Genomic DNA, 21211 nt, shown 5'->3' with positions numbered 1-21211 from the left:
CTAGTATATAGGTTTTAAGTGTGACGTGTCTCGCCCACATAATGAATTCGTTATTACTTACTTCAAAATCCAAGACACACAACACACTACACAGTATCACTACACACACTTAATCACAATTCAAATGTTCTTAATTAAAAGATCACAGAGATTTTGCGTGCATTAAATTCGTACATTTTGTATGAGAGGCATAGCCTCCACTGCGGCTTAAATGTGAATGCGCAAGCGACCTGTCCGCGCCCACGCGTGACGTCACGCAGGTATTCAAAATGGCGTCGGGAATCCGAGAACCTACTGCTAGTCGATAAAGTTACTACTAGCATTACTTTAAGATTGGCACAAAAATTAATTTCGCTTCCGAATATAATTAAAAATGGTTGGTTTCTTGTAAATTTATTAACCTTGTGATCAATGCCAGTTGTTTAGCAAAAAATACTTATAAAGCCTCATTATTATTTTAAATTGCTTAGCTCCGGGCTGAGCCTGACGGTTGGGGTAGATTACCGGCCAGAGGGAAAATTATATTAATAATATATATGTTATTAATTTTTGTAATGTGTTCACTGCATCTGGTAGTCCACTTAAATGACACGTACGGCTTGCAATGCAAATTGAGACAAAGATTAGTAACATTGATTTCTCTGTAACTTGAGTGATTTGAGATTTATGATGTATCTCAGGAACGAAACTTAACGCGAAATCTCATCATATGTCAAAAATTTATTGGGTTTTGGCATATGAGGTGCAGTCTTAGTTCTTCTGTTGTCATAATTCATTCTATACAGAAACTCAACAATCAAAGAACTCAACAACACAGTTCTTAATTGTAAGACTTTTACAAGAGGGAGAAAAATTGATTTTATATATTTTAAATAAAATTCTAGGTTATATCACAATTTACTACGTGTATCGTATATTGGCATTTGTACAGAGAGTTTGTAAAAAATGATGTTAAAATAAAAATGTTTGGGTCTTTTTAGGTCTAGCCCTCAGATTTCAATATCCATTTTACGATCATTTGTTAATTTAATAGGCAAGTAGGTGAACAGTCTTCTGTCCCTGATGCATGCCGTTGGGTCTAAGGCAAGCTGTTTTCCTCACGATGTTTTCCTTCACCGTTCGAGCGAATGTTAAATGCGCACATAGAAAGAAAATCCATTGGTGCACAGCCAGGGATCGAACGTACGACCTCAGGGATGAGAGTCGCACGCTGAAGCCTCTAACCCAACACTGCTTATGCCGCGTTAAGGAAAGGATATTAAATAATTTATGATACGTAAAGTTGATTCGTTATTGCGACAATTTAGGTGATAGCCTTCCTTTAAAAGAAGACATGTATAACCAAAATTCATTTATTTATTTATTTACACTTCGTTACTACAATATACAAAATAAATATTATAAAAAACAAATATAAAGCAGGTTAAGTAAGTTATTAGGCAACGGGCGACTTTATCGCTAACGAGCGATTACTTCCAGGCTAATATGGAGCAATATAAACAGAAACATCTACAAAGGGTAAAGTACAAGAAGTGCATAATTAATTAACATAGCAGCTCATAAAAATCACGTAACTAAAATTAAATAAAGTAAAATCAAAAGAAAAAATATAAATAATAATATGTAACAGAAATGTAAAAGCTAATCCATAGGTTAATTGAGTCTCAATATATTTAAGTAGCTAATTACGAAGCAGATGATCAAAACGAAGATTTTTTAATAAATTTATAGATCGAGCTCGTCTGATATCAATTGGTAAGGAACTCCATAGCAGGATACTTTGCACAGTGAAGGAGGAGTCAAATAATTCAGTTTTATAAGTACGAGTTTCAAGAATTAGATTGTCTATGAAACGAATGTCAATACTACAAAATGTATATGAATGAAAACGCCAACATCCCGTTGCAAATCAAGTCAAATTCCAGTATACAGTCTGGCTGGAGTCGTACGCGTAGTCTTGATTCTGTATTAAGATGTTCTAAATTAATATGTAATAAGCAGAATTAATTAATGTCAAAAACCTCCTTCGATTCGAAGTGATTATAGTGTTATTAAAATTAAAAAATACTAACGAAATTTTAGTACTTATATTAAGACGTTCTTTTTTGAGAAGATAAACGTAAGGATGTAGAACATATCGGGTGAGAATCAAAGTTAAAAACAGTAAGAATAACTAGCGTGTGTCACAGATCGTTTTTATACTATGTTATAAAAACGATCAGATTTCCAGATTGAGCAATTGGACAAACGACCTATCACTGGATATGTGCTCCCCTGACACTTTGAAATTAATTTTTCTTTTTTATAATTTATGAATTGATGTATTTTTTTCTCTTCGAGTTTATTGTTTGCTTATATTATTTTCTTACGTACCAATGAATGTATCAAGCGTTGGCAAATTTTGTAAATAAATGAATCATCAAGATATATTTAAAATTTGTTGCCTAAAATATGATTTTTCAAGGGAATATTATTTTTAGAAGTTCAAAATATATTCGGGAGCGTATGGGAGTAATCGCATTAGTGTTACGCGACGGCAAGCCCCAGGCGGTGGACGAGGTAAAAATATTACACTAAAAACTGAAACTAGAATTTTAGTACCTTTTACTTGGGAAATTAGTATATTTTTAACCTTTTTACGTTTACATTCAAAGATGGACGAGATGTAGATATATCTCTTTTTATAGTTGACATTGTAGTAATATTATATAGAGGAAAGATTTGTATTTTGGAAAGTTTTCAAGAGAATATGAAAGATTTATAATATATATTGATAACAATCACTGTGTATCCGCAGTTCCAAATACTACCAGGGGCGCGCTAGTTCAGTTTTTCATATAAAAAATTGGGAAACTATAAAAAAAAAATATTGGATTTTTTTGTAATAGGTAACTTCTAACATCGAGACGACTTTAAATCTTTTACTAATATAATATTAGGTCCTTACATATGAAATTGACGTTTTGTATGGGAGGAAAAAAGAGTCGAATATTTTTAAATATAATATATTTAATTAATCAAAGTATGAACCATTGTTTTCTATAAACTTTTGCCATCTCATAGGTATTTCATTGATCCCTTTACTAAAAAAACCAGTCGGACGGGAATCAATAAAATCTGTGAAGGCGATTTGGACTGCCCCATCAGAGTTAAATTTTTTCCCTTGCAAGAAGTTGTCCAAATTTCGAAAAAAATGGTAATCTGTTGGAGCAAGGTCCGGGGAGTACGGAGGATGTCTTAGACATTCCAATTGAAGCTCTTCTAATTTGGTAGCCGTCTGTTGTGCAGTGTGTGGTCTAGCGTTGTCGTGAAGTAGCGAAGTAGTGACGTGGAGCGATTGACAAGCCTACGTTGTTAGCCGCTAGCTTTTCCATCATGGTTTGCAATTGCTGACAATAGACATCAGCCGTAATAGTCTGGTCAGATTTGAGAAAACTGCAATGAACAATACCGGCACTAGTCCACCAAACGCTTACAAGTAACTTTTTTGGGGTTAATTTTCGCTTGGGGCAGGATTTGGCTGGCTGGCCAGGATCCAACCATTGCGTTGAGCGCTTCCTATTATCGTAAAGAATCCATTTTTCATCACAGGTAATGATTCGGTTTAAAATACCTTCAATATTGTGCCGGTTCAGTAATGTAACGCAGCAGTCGACGCGCGTTTGCCGGTTTGCTTCAGTCAATTCGTGAGGTAACCACCTTTCAAGCTTTTTAATCTTCCCAATTTGCTTCAAGTGAATTAAAATAGTTTTATCACTAACACCGCAGCCTGCAGCTACCTCGGACATGGTATGCAATGGATCCGCTTCCACAATAGCCTTCGATACTTCATTATCAAATTGGGTGTCAGGCCGTTCACGGGGCTTGTTCTGCAGGTCGATATTTCCAGAACAAAAACGTTGGAACCAAAAACGAACTGTGTTTTCTTTTGCAACATGACCGCCATACGCATCATTCACCCTTCGAGTCGTTTCCGCAGCACTAGTGCCACGGCGGAACTCGTACTCGTAAATAATGCGATACTTTAAGTTTTCCATTTTGTAAAATGTGTTACGCAAACAGAAAAAAAAGAAGACAAAAAACAAATGAATGACGGTCATCGAAGCACAAATACATGAGTAAATAGCTGTACAAATTTTAATTTGGAATTCCTTACCAAAGAGGAGAACATCGTGATTAAAGTGACCAGTACGAAATACGCCAATTTCATATGTAAGGACCTAATGTAAAGATAGGCTATAGAAATTAGCGCGTGCGCTTTGGTTATATTCTTATAAATATATATTAAATTTTTTGAAATAGCCCGTCAGTAGATTTTAATGGCCTAAGTCTAGAAATATTAGTGGAAATTCACTTGCCAGCTCTTCTAGTTCTACGCCCTTGATTTGGGAACTGAGGGAGTACCATGAGTATTGCGAGCTTATGACAATGTATGACTCAACCGCAACACTTATTAACACCATGACGTGGGATAAACCAGTTACTTTAGGTTTCAAAGAGACCAGATAATCACACGTTCGTTCATGAATTTAATTTTTAGAAAATGTAAATTTAGTCATTACACTTTAAATATTGACGTTCATAAGTGTGTGTGTGATAAAATAAATGTTGACTTGAAATATTACACTTTTAACTCTGTATTAATTATATCAAAATATCATTTACACAGTTAGTACAATGATAAATGAAATTCTATCAGTTCTCAAATCTCGTAGAAATCTTCATCACTATTCAAACGCGTAATCGTCTTTTATTTACTTCTTAAATTACAGAGGTGAAACGGGCAGAAGTCTTATCTGATGTCTAGTGATACCGCTGGCCACTCTCAATGCCAGTGGTCTCAACAGGGCGTTGCTTGTCTTTTAAGGATTGGTACGCACTTTTCTTGAAGGATCCTAATTAGAATTGGTTCGGGAATACTTTAGTGTGTAGTACATAGTGGTCGTGGCAAAAAGTGCGTTGAAAGAAAACAATTTTTTAACCGGATTAAAGCTATTTGTATTAATATAAACAATATTATTATATACAAATAGTTTATATTAGGTTTATAGTAATACAAATAGCTTTAATCCGGTTAAAAAATTGTTTTCTTTCAATGTGTAAAAGCTATGTTAACCAAAGACAAAAACTGCGTTACAAAACGCTCAGTTGTGAAATGACGGAAGAATATAATGTATACTTCTTTTTTTATTGACGTTCATAAGTTGACCTATATGAATAAATGATTTTCGACTTGACTTTACTTGACATGGGCGGCGGGTCGGTACCACTTAACAGGTGAACCTGCCCGATTGCAAAAAAACTAATTTAAAAAATAAACAGATATCTGCACCTGGCTTTATAGGCATATATACCATCGTATAGCCGTAGGTTTAAACGCAAATCCTTTTTAGATACATTGAACAGTGTGTCTTTCGCAATCCTAGTCATAAATTAGCTCACCTGGTACATGTTCGTTGTTAAATGTGACCCGTACGTTATGGGGCCGGAGTACCGTTGGCGTGAATGCCGCATTGTATCGATTTCCACCGAGAGACCTGACAGAGCTGGCCACTAAGGATCCATTACCGCCAGAAACTTCTAACTCCAATTGACCAGGACCTGCGCCGCTTGCGTCCACTGCAATGAGGCGTTTTCTTAATTCGAATCCTTTGCAGCAGTCGTATCATTATATTAAAAAATACAAACATTATAAAAGAATACAATTGGGTATCAATAATTCACTCTCAGCCATAGCAAGTTAAATAAAAGTATGACAAACCTTAATGTTCGAGTTGTATAGGGAATTAAAAGTTATTTATTTATTAAAGTTCACCACAGTATGTCTCGCCATAAATAATGTTACAAAAAAACTTTTTTATTTTTTCAACTTTTTAATTATTTTGAATTTGGAACACGTGTATTATTTTAAAAACTTCTTTCGATTTTGCGCCATTTTACATATTATTTCGTGTTCATTATCAAATTACAATATGGAAAGGGGTGTTAAAGAAAATAGGATTGGAGTGATCGCCTTGCACAGAGTAGTAATGGAGCCGTCGGATATATTCCAGACACTTCAAAAGCTTGGTATCAGCCGAATGTGCGTATATCGTACTATCAATAGATACAACAACATTTCGTTTATCGAAGTTTAGAAAAGAACGGGGCGGTCGCGTGCTGTTAGAACAACATAGTCTGTTAATGCTGTTGAAGCCAGAATTCGTCGAAGCTCTATTAGGAAGCAATCAATCTTATCGCAAGAAATAAAGATTCCCTATAGGATTCCTCCTGTATTATAAAACTAGACCTGAAGCTCGGTGCCAATCGCTGATATTCCCTCTTTTCGATCAAAACGTCTTCTATCTATCGCGACAGCAGGTGAAAAGCATAGAAATATCCTGATGAAAAAAATTAAACGATTGAAGAACACTACAATAAGCAAAATGATAAAGTGTATGATCACGGTTCTAAAGAAGCTGCTCAAGTGGTGAGAAAGGTATAACGTGGTCATCATCCTGCGTCAGTGATGGTTTGGTGGGGCGTTTCTTCTGTCATGAAATTACATTTTTGTGAAAAAGGAGTAAAAACTTCAGTCAAAGCGCATCAATATATAGTCTTGGATCATGTTGTGAAATCTCTCAATAATACACTTTTTAAAAATATACTGTGAACTTTCTAACAGGATTTTGCACCTGGACATAAGGCACGAACAACTCAAGCCTGGCTTGAAACCAACGTCCCGGACCTTATAAGAGCTAATTTTTAGTCCACACCTCAACCCTTATGAAAAGATAACGTGGTGGCAAATAATGAAGGGTAAACTAGACAACCTTGCTCCGATCTGTCAAAAGTCATTTTGACATTTGAGACAGTTGAAAATTTACTGTGCCACTTATCAAAGGCAAAGTTAAAATTTATTTAAATTTGCTTATTAATTAAAGATTAATTCAAGCCTTGTAATTACCTATAAACTCGACGGGCTGTCCCAAAACGCCTTTGTAAGATGGTTTTATTACTATTCCTTTGGCTCCTCTAATATCCCTTTGAATTGGTCTGTAACAAATAAATGAAAAGTTAACACTAAGTCTGATAAACGTCAAATAATTTAGGTATACCCACTTGAACTCTAAATCAAAATTTAACTAAAATACGCATTTGTCTCTTTGTGTTTGTATGATACGGTAAAAATAGTGTTTAGAACATAGCCATAACATTTACTACTAACGAAACACATACACAAAATAATAATAATCAAAACAATATGGATAGAAAAAAAATAAGGTAAATTTTTAGGGTGTAATGTGTGTGTTATGGTTTTAACTGGCCCTGGCTCAGCATTATACTGTGGAGCAGACGTGTTTCACAGCACTGGTCAGTGGTCATTCTGCCAGAGACCACAATAATTAGTTTGCGCCTCATACGCCCTCAGAAAAAGAATGTCATAATAAAATAGTAGAAAAAAACAGAAAAAGTTAAGAAGTCATGAAAGACTCATGACTTGTGTGTTAAAAAGGAATAATTGTTACTAAAACTATTATAACAAACAGATAAATAAACATTTTTGGCCGGATTAAAAATTAGATTAAAAGTTTTTTTTGTTAACTAGACTTTCATCCTAAGTCTGATCTCCTATGTAGGTGAAAGGAGATTTGACGTGAGTGCCTTCCAAACGGAAACATTTCTCTTTATAAATTTAACCGCAAAAACCGCGCACTGAATCCATAAATTAAAGCAATTAAGACGAATATACTTAGTATTTTTAAATCAATAACCATTGTAAGTATTAGTAACGTTGCTTTTTGTTATTATGACAAAACATTTAAAAAAAATCAATGGCGCTACAATCTTTTTAGGTCTGGGCATCAGATTTCTGTATCTGTTTCATGATCATTTGTTAATTGAATAGGCAAGCAGGTGATCAGCTTTCTGTGCCTGACGCACGCCGGTCAAATCGGGTCTAAGGGTCTAAGGCAAACCGGTTTCCTCACGATGTTTTCCTTCACCGTACGAGCGAATGTTAAATGCGCATATAGAAAGAAAATCCATTGGTGTATAGCCGGGGATCGAACTTAAGACTAGGCCAACACTGCTCTGTGACAAAAACATTAAGCCGTTGAAAAATGAAACTACAACACAGCATAAACAAAGGACTTCTTTGAACTATTTGAACTATTTGAACAGAATAAGTGACGTTTAAACAACTGTCAGACTTAACACCAATCTATTGATAGACAAGATGGCGTTTGTTTATAACCTGTGTAATATTCGATTAGATCGACTTCTATTTATTATTATGAAATTATTATACAGTAATTCCATTGGATTCTGGATTGAGTAAGTAATCAATAGATGGCACTGCTATGGTAAACCGACAAACGTGTCATATAAGCTACAATTCTGTGTTATTGAGGCTAAAGTATAAATTAAATTTATTTTGTAATAAACGAAATACCGTGAAATTCAATTATTTCTACTTTTTTAATTTTTGGTGTTAGCATAGCCAACCACGTTTTACTTAGACCGAAGTGTAAATCAAATTCAAATTATAGTGACGATAATACAGTGAAATTATTCTGTCGTGTCACGGTATTAAGGCTAACTAAAACCATATTAAGGAGAAACGAAGTTCGCGGGGGCAGCTAGTTGTACTATAAATATGTATTTTCTTTACACTGTTCGCACAAATAAGTGTTATACAATGGTGATATTAACTTAACAGCAATATGCAATCGGTGGGAATATCGCTAATAAGCGATTTTGATATCTTTAAAAAAAATGAAAATCACAAAAGGGTGAAACTTATAATAACTAATAATCATAAAAAAATCCCTTTAAATTAATACAGAAACAGCATCAGCAGAGCAGTGCTGGCTTCAGCGTTAGACTCTCATCCTTGAGGTCGTAGGTTCGACCTGTGCTGTGCACCAATGGACTTTCTTTCTATGTGTATGTGTAGCATTCGCTGGAATGAAATATTGTGAAGGAACCAGGTTGCCTTAGACCCAAAACGTCGACGGCGTGTGTCAGGCACAGGATGTGATCTCCTACTTGCCTATTATATTGACAAATGTTCATGAAATTGTATATATTTTGTTTCTCTTTATTATACAAAATAATAAAATATAGTCAGAATATGTTACATTAGAAAACCGCTGTGGTTTGTATTAATGTAACCATAGCAGTCTTGTTTAACGTGATAAATGTATATACAAATAGTTTTTCAATTTTATGTTGGTTAGCGTTAGGCTATCTAACATCTGATTGGGTAGTCCATTTATTAGCCGCGGTAGCAAACACAACAAGGCTATTTTCGAACCAATTCGACTTAGGGTCCTTCAAGAAAAGAGCGTACCAATTCTTGAAAGGCCAGCAACGCACTTTCGAGCCTTCTGGCAATGTGAGTGTCCATGGGCGGCGGTATCGCTTCACATCAGGTGAGCCTCTTGCCCGTTAGCCTGCTATTACATAAAAAAAACAAGGGTTTTCTTGCCATAAACGTTGTTTGCTCTCGATCTACAGAGCCGAAGTTACGTTACCGCTCGGGTCTGTACGTCATGCTCCACTCGTTTTTTATGTCATCTTGGAAAAAGTGCTTGACTAGAAGACATTTATTTTGTATTGTTAAAAAAGCTTTTACACATTAAGAAAAACACTTTTTGAACGGATTAAAGCTATGTATTATTATTAAAACTTATAATTATTAAAAAAAAATATATTTAGAATTATGTAAATAATTATAAGTTTTAATAATAATAAATAGCTTTAATCCGTTCAAAAAGTGTTTTTCTTAAGACATTTATTTACTTTTTCTGTTATGGGCAGTATATATAAATCGTATTCGTTTTAAAACAAACTCCCAAGCGAAATTAGAGAATTATCAATAAATAAATTTAAAGCTCTCGTTAAACGTAAACTAATCAATAAAGATTTTTATAAATTTGACGAATATTTAAATCATCCTAATCCTTGGGATTGATTTGCTCCAGTTCAATTGTATGACTCAAAACTTAGCGATTAAAAAGAGTGGCGGAAAGTTTCTTGCCAGCTCTTCTTGCCCGCTCTACACCCTTGACTTGCGAACTGGTAGTAAATGTAACTTTACAATTAATTTAACTCCTTTTCTGACGTTCATAAGTGTACCTGTTTACCTATATGAATAAAGTAATTTTGAGTTTGAAACAGATTCAGAAATCTGAGACGAAGACCTAATAAAAGGTTCAAGCGCCACTGATTTTTTTAGTTAGGTATGATAGTTTTTATCGCTAACTCAACACATAACGTAAATAAGAATTACAACTAACAAACACTGTTCTACGAAAGAGTTGTCTCCGATAAAATAACAATCAATGTTTCAAATAGAACACAGGTGTCTTCAACAATGAAGTAGTCCATAAAAATACGTAAATTGAAAATGCGTCCTCAGCGCAATAAGTTCTAAAAATCCGTTAGAATCTCTTTAAAAGCCCTCTCGGTGATTTGAACATTAATTTATTTGTCGTGTAATTTTGGTTTTGTGTATATAATAATGTATTTTGTTCTAAACCTCATGAAAAAAAAACTCTTAAACAAGTTATATAAAACTATCTTATAATAGCAGGATTGGATTAGTCGCTTTACACTCCTTGAGGGCTTAGGTTTGAACCCCAACTATGAACCAATGGACTTGATAATGCATGAAACATCTCAAAGACACCAGTATGCTTTTGAATATGTTACAAAATGATCACAGATATACAAATCCGACGACCAGATCTTAATAAGCCACTTACAAAGAAATGCTTTCCTGAAATATCGTTATAATTAACATTCTCTTACAAAGGACGGTGAGGTCGTAGATACATAGTAAATAATTAATATAAGCCCTGAGTACATAGCTCGATATATCCTGGACTCGAACTTAATAACGAAAAAGGCATACAAAGGTCAGTCGTAGGGATAAGGAAACAATTTGTATAGGAACAATGAGAGAGGTTAGAATGATGAAAAAATCATTCCCTCTAAATAAAATCACAAATATTTCATACCCACAAACACTCCTTAGACAATTTATGATGAAGGTAGGAATTTAATATTAAAACCATAACGTATTCATATTAAAACCACAGCGAAACGCTTAGTAATATAATCAAATGTTCCGGCCGTGTGATAAATTATGGATCACGCACAACACAATCAATGAACATCTCTTCGAAAATAAATATAAAGTCTTAAAAATCCTTTACACTATTAGTAGCGTCCATAAAGTAATGAAAAAAAGTAACAGCTGATCATAAAAATCCGCCATCTTGTCTGTCAATAGGTACAGTTGTCAAACGTTAGACATTTCTTAAAAGCAAAAACGTCATTTCGTTTATCGGAAAATTAAATACTGTTGTTGTTAATGTTTGTGTTTAGTCCATATTGAAGATTTTTATGTAAATATATAGAAAGCAATAGAATTAAAGTGTAATATATATAAATTATTCATAAATAGTAAACAGTATTTAATAATGCTTTTACTCATATTTGTGTAGTCTGTGCTGTCTCAAAACTAACAATCGAATTTCAACTATTTTTTGTGCATGTTCAAAATTAACTTAATTATTATTTTTATAGATCAATCTTCTTCGTGTCTTCTTCATCTACAAGACACTGGCGAAGTACATTGTTCCCAGTTAGCATAAATAAAAGCCATAAAGAATTAAAAAAAATACTGTTGAAAACGTTAACCGGCATTTATTGTGAATATAAATGTATTTATTATGAGAGATAAGAAGTAAAAATATTCACCTGAAACGAACATGGGCTGCGTCCGTCTCAGAATTGGCCCCCCCGGTAGGGTCGCGGGGGGGCCTATTGGATAAAAAAGACTGCTGTTCCTGACGCTTCTCCTCCATACTGCTGAAGGATGAGTCGCGAACCACGTAAGAGCTCTCGCGAACTTCGCGTTTAAACTCTTTCTGTAACAGAAAATATTTTACATCATTTAGAATAGAAACACGCCCCTAGTGTGTAGGCCTAATTGTTTTATATTAAATAACTAAATAACTTTAAGCTATTAACTATCAGTTGCCTATATTTCGCAATATAGATTTTTGATTCTTTTCAGGCAAGCCGGTTTCCTCACGATGCTTTTCGTCACCGTTCGCGCGATTGTCTGCGCACATAGACGTACAGTCCATTGGTACACAGCCGGAGATCGAACTTACGAATTCAGTAAGAGTCTCACTGTGAAGCCACTAGGCAAACACTGCTAATTAGAATGAACACATTTTTATTTATTTAGTTCATTAATACTAAATTTGATCATAGCAGTTGAATATAAATTTAGTTCGTATTGGAGAGCAATTGCTCAGTAAACTTTGAAGCTATTTATCATTGACAGTCCACTTCAATTTCATTACACAATTACTTACATGTGTGTAAGTGTCCGATTGCCTTTCGTCGGCCAATCTATCCAACTGTTGGTTGAACGCGTCGTGGGACAAATCGCTGAACTTGTTGAGTTGGGTGTTGCGTTGCGTCTCACGTTCTAAAGTACTCTGCCCGTGGCGGTCTGTATCCAAACTACGTAACAGATAATAGCAAACTAAAATATGAATCACGTAAATGCAATAACCGATACGAATTTATTATTTTAACCATAAATAAGTATAAACCTAGTGTCCAATATAGAATAAACGTAAAATAGGAAAATAATTTAGAACTTGGATTAACATAGTATTGTCTTTTGTTAACATAGTTTTTACACATTAAAAGAAAACACTTTTTTACCGGATTGAAGCTATATAAACTTATAATTATTTTAAATTTTTCCGACGTTTCGCGTGATTTACAGCGTGCGTGGTCACGGCGACTCTCAACGTGGATTAACGTCAGTGGATGGTACATGTGGCTCAGTGCAGACAGAAATGGCGGGATTTACAGATGACCTTTGCCAAAATGGGCACACACATACCCAGGAATTAATGCGATAATGGAAATATGATGTATTTAGAAGTCTCTCAAATAAATTTTATTATTTATTATTATTAAATTTCAGCATAATTTAGGAGTGTGTATAACCAAGTTGTTGATTATTATTTGAACGTTCATTATGCGTTCAAATATTCTGCGCTGCTATTCGGTAGTGGGCTGATCAATTTCAAAAAAGCCTTATTGAGTGAATAGGTATTTTTATATGAAATTACTAGTAGTCCGTAACACCTCGACGTCCGTCGTTCCACAACTGAGCGTTTTCTAAGGCAGTTTTTGCCGCGCACCACCATTATGTGGAACTAGATGACCACTAAAGTATATCCGAACCAATTCGACTTAGGGTCCTTCAAGAAAAGAGCGCACCAATTCTTGAAAGGCCGGCAACGCACTTGCGAGCCTTCGGGCAATGTGAGTGTCCATGCGCGGCGGTATCACTTCAGGTGAGCCTCCTGCCCGTTTGCCACCAGTTACATAGAAATAAGTAGATACTAAAATTTGTAGTTTGAAGTGCAATGCATTTATTATTGTTTTTTGTAAATTTTGTTCTTTTTTTATAGAACAGGGGCCAAACCGCCACCCATGGACATGGATATTCATAGTTTTAGAAAAGGATCATTGCTTTTCTTGAGTAATTAAAAAAAAAAATACAACACATCATAGTTAGTATTATTATTCATTATCTGCAGTTAAAATCTATTTATTCTAAAATACTTGACAGTTATGATGAATATTTTAGGCCGGCAACGCATCGCGAGCCCTCTGGTATTGAATGTCTATGAATGATCATTTAACATCTCAGCTTCCTACCTACGTTTACGCCCTGTTCAATAAAATAAACAACAACGTAAACGTTTATTTCACGTCAAAACAAACCTATTTTTAGTGAGCATCTGTCTTGTTCTTTCCACGGAATCCCACGAGTTCTTTTGAGCGTAGTTCTTTCCACCTGGATCCGCTTCATTCCCATCTCCAGTACCTATAAGTAGTATTACAATTCCAGATCAAATAAATAATTAAATTTATATCTTCTTTATAAAATTTTGTGATTCTTTTAAATTGTATTCTGGAAGCTAGCATGAACTGTGATTAAGATTAGTATTAACTTTTTGTGTTTTAGGTATTAAGGACAACGTGAAGTAGACAACGAAGGGCGGTATTGGCCTAGTGGCTTCAGCGACTCTCATCCCTGCTATTCCACTTCGGCTATACACTAATTCACTGCATATATTCACATCTAACAATCGCTCGTAAAGGCAACCGTAGACAAAAAAAAAAAAAATGTGAGCCGTCACGGGACGCCTGGCAGATGTGAAACATCGACATTATTTTGTAAAAGTAATATGCAGAAAAGAACATATTGTGATAGGAACTAAATATGTCATAATGATAAAATAAAATATTACGATTTTTTCCAGATATCGATGAGTATTTATTGAATAAACATTTATTTTCATTAAATACAAAAATTTACGAATTTATTTCAAATCGTGACTACTTAATTCGTTTAATCAGTGACTTCGGTAATAGTTATGTCGATGTTGCCTCTGAGGACAATTGGTCGATGGTAACTGAAGTATGTTACAAAAGTATTGGACATAACATTAGTAAATTTTAATTGGCTTCAATATATTAGTAAACTCAAGAATCTTAGCTAGTTATTTCAATATATTACTAAAATCGTAAATTATAAGTATCAATAATGAATTTTTCACAATAAATTTGTTTGTTAATTGTTAGAATAATAATTATTATTGTAACAATATATACTATATATATATATACACGATGGTATATACATATATACAGTCTATATGCAGTAATGTGTACGGTGTGGCGACGCGTCGCCACGCCAGAAAGCGGTTTTACGTAAATTCAACAAAAAACACAGAAAGTTGATTAGAAAAGCAAACGTTTCACTTATATATATTATCGATAAGTCTTAATAAGAATTGTACCTGGACTGCCATATCGCCTCAATCGCTCATTTTCCAAAGATGACAAAGGACTGTGATCGATGTTGTCTTGCGATCCACTGTACGAACTGTACATTTTGTAATTCGAATGTTTTTCAACTACTCTCTTAGTTGTCGTTACCGGGCTGTATCGCTCTGTGGGACTGCTGACACTGAAATTAATATTTAGTCGTTATTAAAGTCCGCAAAACAGTATTTTTTTAATACAGGGCAAAGGAGTCGTATAAAAGGCAGCAACTGGCGTTTGATGGACGATACCCTCTTTTTGGTGTTTTATTATTTACTGTGCGGTATCGGTTTTTATTACTTAAACAAGGTCGCCCGCATCTTCACTCGTGTGGAATTCGTGTATTTTCGTTTTTGTTATACTTACAAAGATTTTTCGCTCTTTAAAAATGTTATTATAAGCTATCATTACGCATAACTTTCCCCGGAATCTAGCGCATTTTGAGTCAATTTAAATATAGCGCGACAAAATGTTGGAATAAAATTCCTCCTCCGTTGAAAAATCTTCAACTAAAATCTAATTTTCGTCGCAATTATAAAAAAAATATCTACTCACTTAACAAAAATCTCACGTTATATAGCATTTAATCCGCCCAAAAATGTTTATTTATCTACTTCTTAACACTTATTCTTATTTTTAATTTAATTTAATTTACATTTTTTTCTTCTTTGCTTACACTGCTAACTTCTACTATTTTTTTTTGTTTCTACTGAGTATTAGATTCCTATTTGTTTTTTTTGCGACTGAGGCGCAAACTAGCTGCTGTGGTCTCTGGCAGAATGACCAGCGCTGTGGAACAACTCTGCTCCTCAGCGTAATGCTGAGCCAGGGCCAATTACAACTACAGCACACACGCATTACACAATTAAACCTTTTTCTTTAAAAAAAATGTTATCTCTCTATTATTATTCTTTTTATTTTTTGATTATTGTTTTTTTATGTGTTTCTGTGTGTGTGTTTTGTTCGTAATAATTGTTATGTCTATGTCTATGTTATTTGTGTTCATATAGAATGACTATGAAACATTAACAAAGACAAATATAAAATTTTATATTTCATATTTTAAATTTTATATTTTAAAAATCCAACCACAGTTTATTCTCATAAGAATTTTGAATAAAAAGCGACGCGACAATTCTATACTTCTTTAGCTATTCATACCCATAAAACAACGTTCTATCTCCATTAACCAAAATAAACAATGTAATATACAATTCACTTTGTACTAGACAAACAATTAGTACGTACCGGTTAATTGGACTGGCAGGCTTCAAAGGGCTCTCTCTGGTTAGCGAACTTCCAAACGGGCTGGTCGCTCTATGCGCACTATCGAGCCGAGAACCCAAATATTTAGAGGTAATCGGACTGGATGTCCTGCGAGCAGGACTGGTTGCCCTGCGAATAGGACTGGACGTCCTATGTACAGGACTGGTGGTCCTGTGGTGATCTGTTTTATATTCTTTATTAATCCTCGAATATGTATCGGTGGCATCGTTTGTGTCGTAATAGTCACGTTCTTCAAAATTCGGCGTTCTATGTATAGGACTTTTTGTCCTGTTAATGTCTGTTTTGATTTCTTTATTAATCCTCGAATATGTATCGGTGGCATCGTTTGTGTCGTAATAGTCACGTTCTTCAAAATTCGGCGTTCTATGTATAGGAATGTTTGTCCTGTTAATGTCTGTTTTGATTTCTTTATTAATCCTCGAATATGTATCGGTGGCATCGTTTGTGTCGTAATAGTCACGTTCTTCAAAATTCGGCGTTCTATGTATAGGACTGTTTGTCCTGTTAATGTCTGTTTTGATTTCTTTATTAATCCTAGAATATGTATCGATGGTGTCTTTACTATTGTAAAAATCACGTTCTTCAATATTAGGTGTCCTGCGTAAAGGGCTGGATGTTCTTTGTACGGGACTAGTTGTCCTTTGGTGATCTGATTTATATTCTTTATGAATTCTTGAATATGAATCCGTGGCATCTTTGCTATTGTAAAGATCACGTTCTTCAAAATTAGGCGTTCTGCGTATAGGACTGGATGACCTATGTATAGGAGTTGCCCTGTTATTGTCTGTTTTATATTCCTTATTAATTCTTGAATATGAATTGGAGCCGTCTTTTGTGTTGTAATAGTCACGGTCTTCGTAATTGGGCGCTCTGCGCAAAGGACTAGTGGTCCTATAAATAGGACTTTCTGCTTTGTCCTTATTAATCTTTGAATATGTGTCGGTGACGTCAAAAGATTTCTCTCTGGTGTCTTTGTAGTCATCGCGTCGGCCGTATTTGCTCGAGTTCGATTCATATATATGCGGACTTTCTGATCTTAAGCGTGTAACTGAAATTTTACAATAGCTAAATGAAAATTCTATAGAATCAACCTATAAGAAATAAGTTTTATATTTAGAATAAAAGTTATAAAACTTGAAATCAGTCCTATGTTGAACTCTCTCTTTTAATCATATCGATAACTCACTATGACAGAAAGAGACAAATAAGTAGCGTATATAAAAAGCGTTGTGTTAAGAGAATTCAAAAAACTAATATTATTTTTAGTGTTTATATTCAATGTATTATTATTCAACAATTATAATAGAAGAATTATTGCCTTAATCCGTTTAAGTGACTTAATTCGTATACCAACAGTTGATATAACCGTTATATAACGGTTAGTATTAAATATAGAAACCGGAAGTAATCCAACTTTCTTATAAATATATTTTTATCGCAAACTTTAATTGCCCTGTCATCTGTAGATTAAATAAATATTAGAGCGAAAAGATTATATCAAATAAATACCTGGACTTGACATTCCTGCATATGGCGAGGGACTGGCGCTATCTCTCGGCCTTTTTGACTTCATCCCCACACGGAACACATGCGGTGATCCGTGAACATCGTAACCATTGAAATAGATATATAGCTGGAGAATTTTAATTTAATATAATTAGTACAATATATAATATCATATATAGCTGACCCGGCAAACGTTTTGCCATGTATTTTATTTCTAGGAAACATTTTTTTAGTTTAATAAAAATAATTATATAATAAAAATAGGGGTTGATCCTAGAGGGTTGAAAATTAAGGGTTGTATGTATTTTTGTATACTGTATCATAAAAAATAAATGCAAAAATATTTGTCAAAAAAAACATTTAGTGGTATAGAAACTAGATTACATCCGATTACAAAATTTCACATTTATGAACGTCAAAAAGAAATACATAGTAAATGCTTATAATTTTACGTTTACTGCCGGTTCTCAAATCAAGGGCGTAGAACGGAAGAGATGAACTGGCAATATACTCTCCGTCATTCTTTTTAATCGCCAAGTTTTATTTTCACAACGTTTGTAAGGAGCTGCAACCATTACACCATGTTCCACATGACTACTTAAGTAATTATTAGTTAATTAATAATAATAAAATATATTAAAGACAAAGATTTGTCTACTACTACTACTACTACTATCAGCAGGAGGCATGGTGAAATACGAGCACGCACTTACAGACTCGTGGGAGCAACACGCAAATACAAAGTTGAAATAACTAACATCACCGCATACACGAATTCAACTACGACCAGTCACCACAAGTTTCACCCGTACACGAGTATGGCGCATGGCTATTAAGAGTTAAAGTTAGAGCGAGCGACAACGCTAGAAAACTCTACAAATCATGCATATCTCATAGTTAATGCATAGTACATAAGGCTTTCGTTAGACCGTTTTTTTTCTTACTTTGCAAAGTCATATTTAGAGTCTGACTCACAAATAATGTTACTTTATATTAGTGAAAGAATTTTCAAAAGATTAGTAAATCCAGCGATTACCCCCAACATCTTTGATGATATAGATACACTGTGTTTTTTCAATTTAACATCCAGAGTAATTTTAGTAGCAATCAGTGGCTTATAATAAAAAAACTGAATTTATTTTGCCAACACTTATTTTTTTTCGATTTCCAAATCGATTATAATATGATATGTCTATCGTGTATAATATAAAAGAGAATACGGGCAAGAAGTTCCTTTTCAGTGTTCAATAAATAAGAATAGTTTTCCTAAAATATCCTAATTTGTTGCTAAGTAGTTTTGCTAAGTTTTTTGTATGATTAAGGAGCAAACGAGTTATGGACACCCATTTAATTAGGTACGCTGCCGGCCTTTGAGGGAGGAGTATCCTTTTTTTAAACACCAATTGTTTTATTCCAGAAAAGACCCTACCCGGAATCGATTTCTCGGCTCGGAACGTGGAAACTTCCAGCCATCAAGGTTTAATCTATTTCTTTGGGTTTTATGTAATCTGTTGCTACTGTGATATATTAGGTAGAATTGTTATTTATTTTCTCAATATATATGTGGTGTTTTATGTGTGATATTACCGTCATAGTGATTACAATTCCCTGTATTATTATTTGTAAATATTGGCAAACATTACCCTATGTTTCCCCGTAGCTTTCGGCATGAACGTCGCCCTGTATTTAGTCGGCGATAACTTCTCAAGGGCACACATCACACTGCGCTTGTCATGCACTATGTCGAGTTGTAGGTCACCTTTGACACCGCACCCACTTGTGTCCAATTCGAAGGAGTGTGGCTTTAGGGCATCGGCGCCTTCTAGCGCACCGGGGCTGAGCCGCACACCCGCTGGGTCGAATACTTCACATGTAAATGGACCTCCCTGTGTATTCAAATAATGAAGTTATTCAAACAGATTTGAAACTATAAAAAAATATTATTTTGTAGTATTACATAAGCCAGTGGCGCTACAACCTTTCAGGTCTGACCTCTGAAAATCAGCGAGCATTTGTTTTTTTAGGCAAGTAGGTGATCAGCTAAAGGATAATTTTAAGGTAAAAATATACCATAAAAGAAAACACTTTGACATTATACAAAGCAAAATCAATGAAGTACTTTAATAGACAAGAATAACTTATATTAAACATTAAACAAACTACAAGTTAATAAATTAAAGAAAAAAGAAAGTATAACTACTGCTAAAGTCAAAGTCTTCCCGCGACAATATTTTCTCACACCCTCTTTGGTAAGGTGGAAATTATCAACATCTTCACAAATTGTATTGTAACATAGTTTGGCGAATTAGTCAAATAATTCGTGTTATGTAAATGGATTGATTGTTTGAATTGGATTGGATGGATTGGATGTTTGTATTTTGTATATTTTCGGAAACGAAAAGCATATACCTAGTTACAACTTTATACTTTCACTAGTAACCTTCTTCAAAACAACATCTTCTCAAACTGTCCTATGCTTAAAGACAAATATTCGTATTGATCAACAATAGTTCGTTTTATATAGCAATTGTTATATCATGTACATGTAATTTATTTTTAGCGAAACATAGTTTTATTTTAATTTATAAAAATAATTTATTTTTCTTTTGTTACTGCGGCCATCAAAATTATTTAAGTGACATGACTAATAATGGTGGCAGATAGTTTCTATATTATGCCATTAGAAAACCTAACTTACCTGGATATGCTTGCCCTTGTACGTAATAGCAATGGTCCATGTGCCAGCTTCATCGGGCTGGAAGGTGGCGCTGGATGCTGTGGTGCCAGCCGCTGAAGCCGGAGGGTGCCTGGCTTCTAATGGGACAGCTCTGCCACTTGGTGAATGAGCTGTCACGTCAATATCTTGGCGACGTGGGGCACCTGGAAACCGAGTCGTTTTAATAATCATATGGAATGTTTTGGTTGTTATTGAAAAGTTAGCAGTTATCACAGCGATAATATAAGAAAATCAGGACTGAAAAAATACAGAGAAATATATTTTATATATATGAGTTCAAAATGTAGCGACCGATTTAAATGCAACGATAAAGCTATATTATCAGCTATTAACCTAGCATACATGTATATATTATGATCATAGAATCGAAACCTACATGATAATTACTGTGCAAAACAGTATTTTTTTCCTACTATCTCTGTTAATAATTATAAAAAATTGTTTATTTGGAAACAAAGTGGAACATTCAGTAAAATAATTATAAAAATCGCCACAATTTGACATATGAAATGCAAATGTCATAATAATTATCATTTTGTCATAATTATAAGCACAGTTAAGTTATTTATAATTGTTGTCAAAATATATGGTCCAAATACTCTCCCTATAAAGGCACATCGCCTTTAAATCTAATCACCTTCCTGAAAGTATAACACTGCAGTGGACTATAACGTTCGGTAATCTCCAGGCTAATCTCAGAATCGGGTTTGAATTGATTTTTTCCCCTTTAGAAGTGGTTTAATGTACGTACGAATTAAATAT

The 21211-nt window shown here is 34.3% G+C and overlaps 1 protein-coding gene across 3 annotated transcripts in view; it reads right to left on the bottom strand.

Moving 5' to 3' along the window:
* The window catches only part of LOC123717678 (filamin-B), a 136459-nt gene that overhangs the window by 66486 nt on the left and 48762 nt on the right, over positions 1-21211 (bottom strand). For 2 of the 3 annotated variants that reach the window (XM_045673809.1, XM_045673811.1), the window contains exons 11-20: positions 20411-20592; positions 19356-19598; positions 17716-17839; positions 16168-17254; positions 14895-15064; positions 13813-13915; positions 12378-12528; positions 11752-11921; positions 6947-7035; positions 5443-5619 (exon numbers count right to left, since the gene is read on the bottom strand). In XM_045673809.1, coding sequence (XP_045529765.1) covers positions 5443-5619; positions 6947-7035; positions 11752-11921; positions 12378-12528; positions 13813-13915; positions 14895-15064; positions 16168-17254; positions 17716-17839; positions 19356-19598; positions 20411-20592 — 2496 coding nt within the window. The remainder of the gene's footprint in view (positions 1-5442; positions 5620-6946; positions 7036-11751; positions 11922-12377; positions 12529-13812; positions 13916-14894; positions 15065-16167; positions 17255-17715; positions 17840-19355; positions 19599-20410; positions 20593-21211) is intronic. The other variant, XM_045673812.1, reaches the window with a different exon arrangement.

The sequence above is a fragment of the Pieris brassicae genome, chromosome 13, assembly GCF_905147105.1.
Source record: "Pieris brassicae chromosome 13, ilPieBrab1.1, whole genome shotgun sequence".
NCBI lineage: Eukaryota > Metazoa > Arthropoda > Insecta > Lepidoptera > Pieridae > Pieris > Pieris brassicae.
This window is presented reverse-complemented; position numbering and strand designations above follow the sequence as displayed.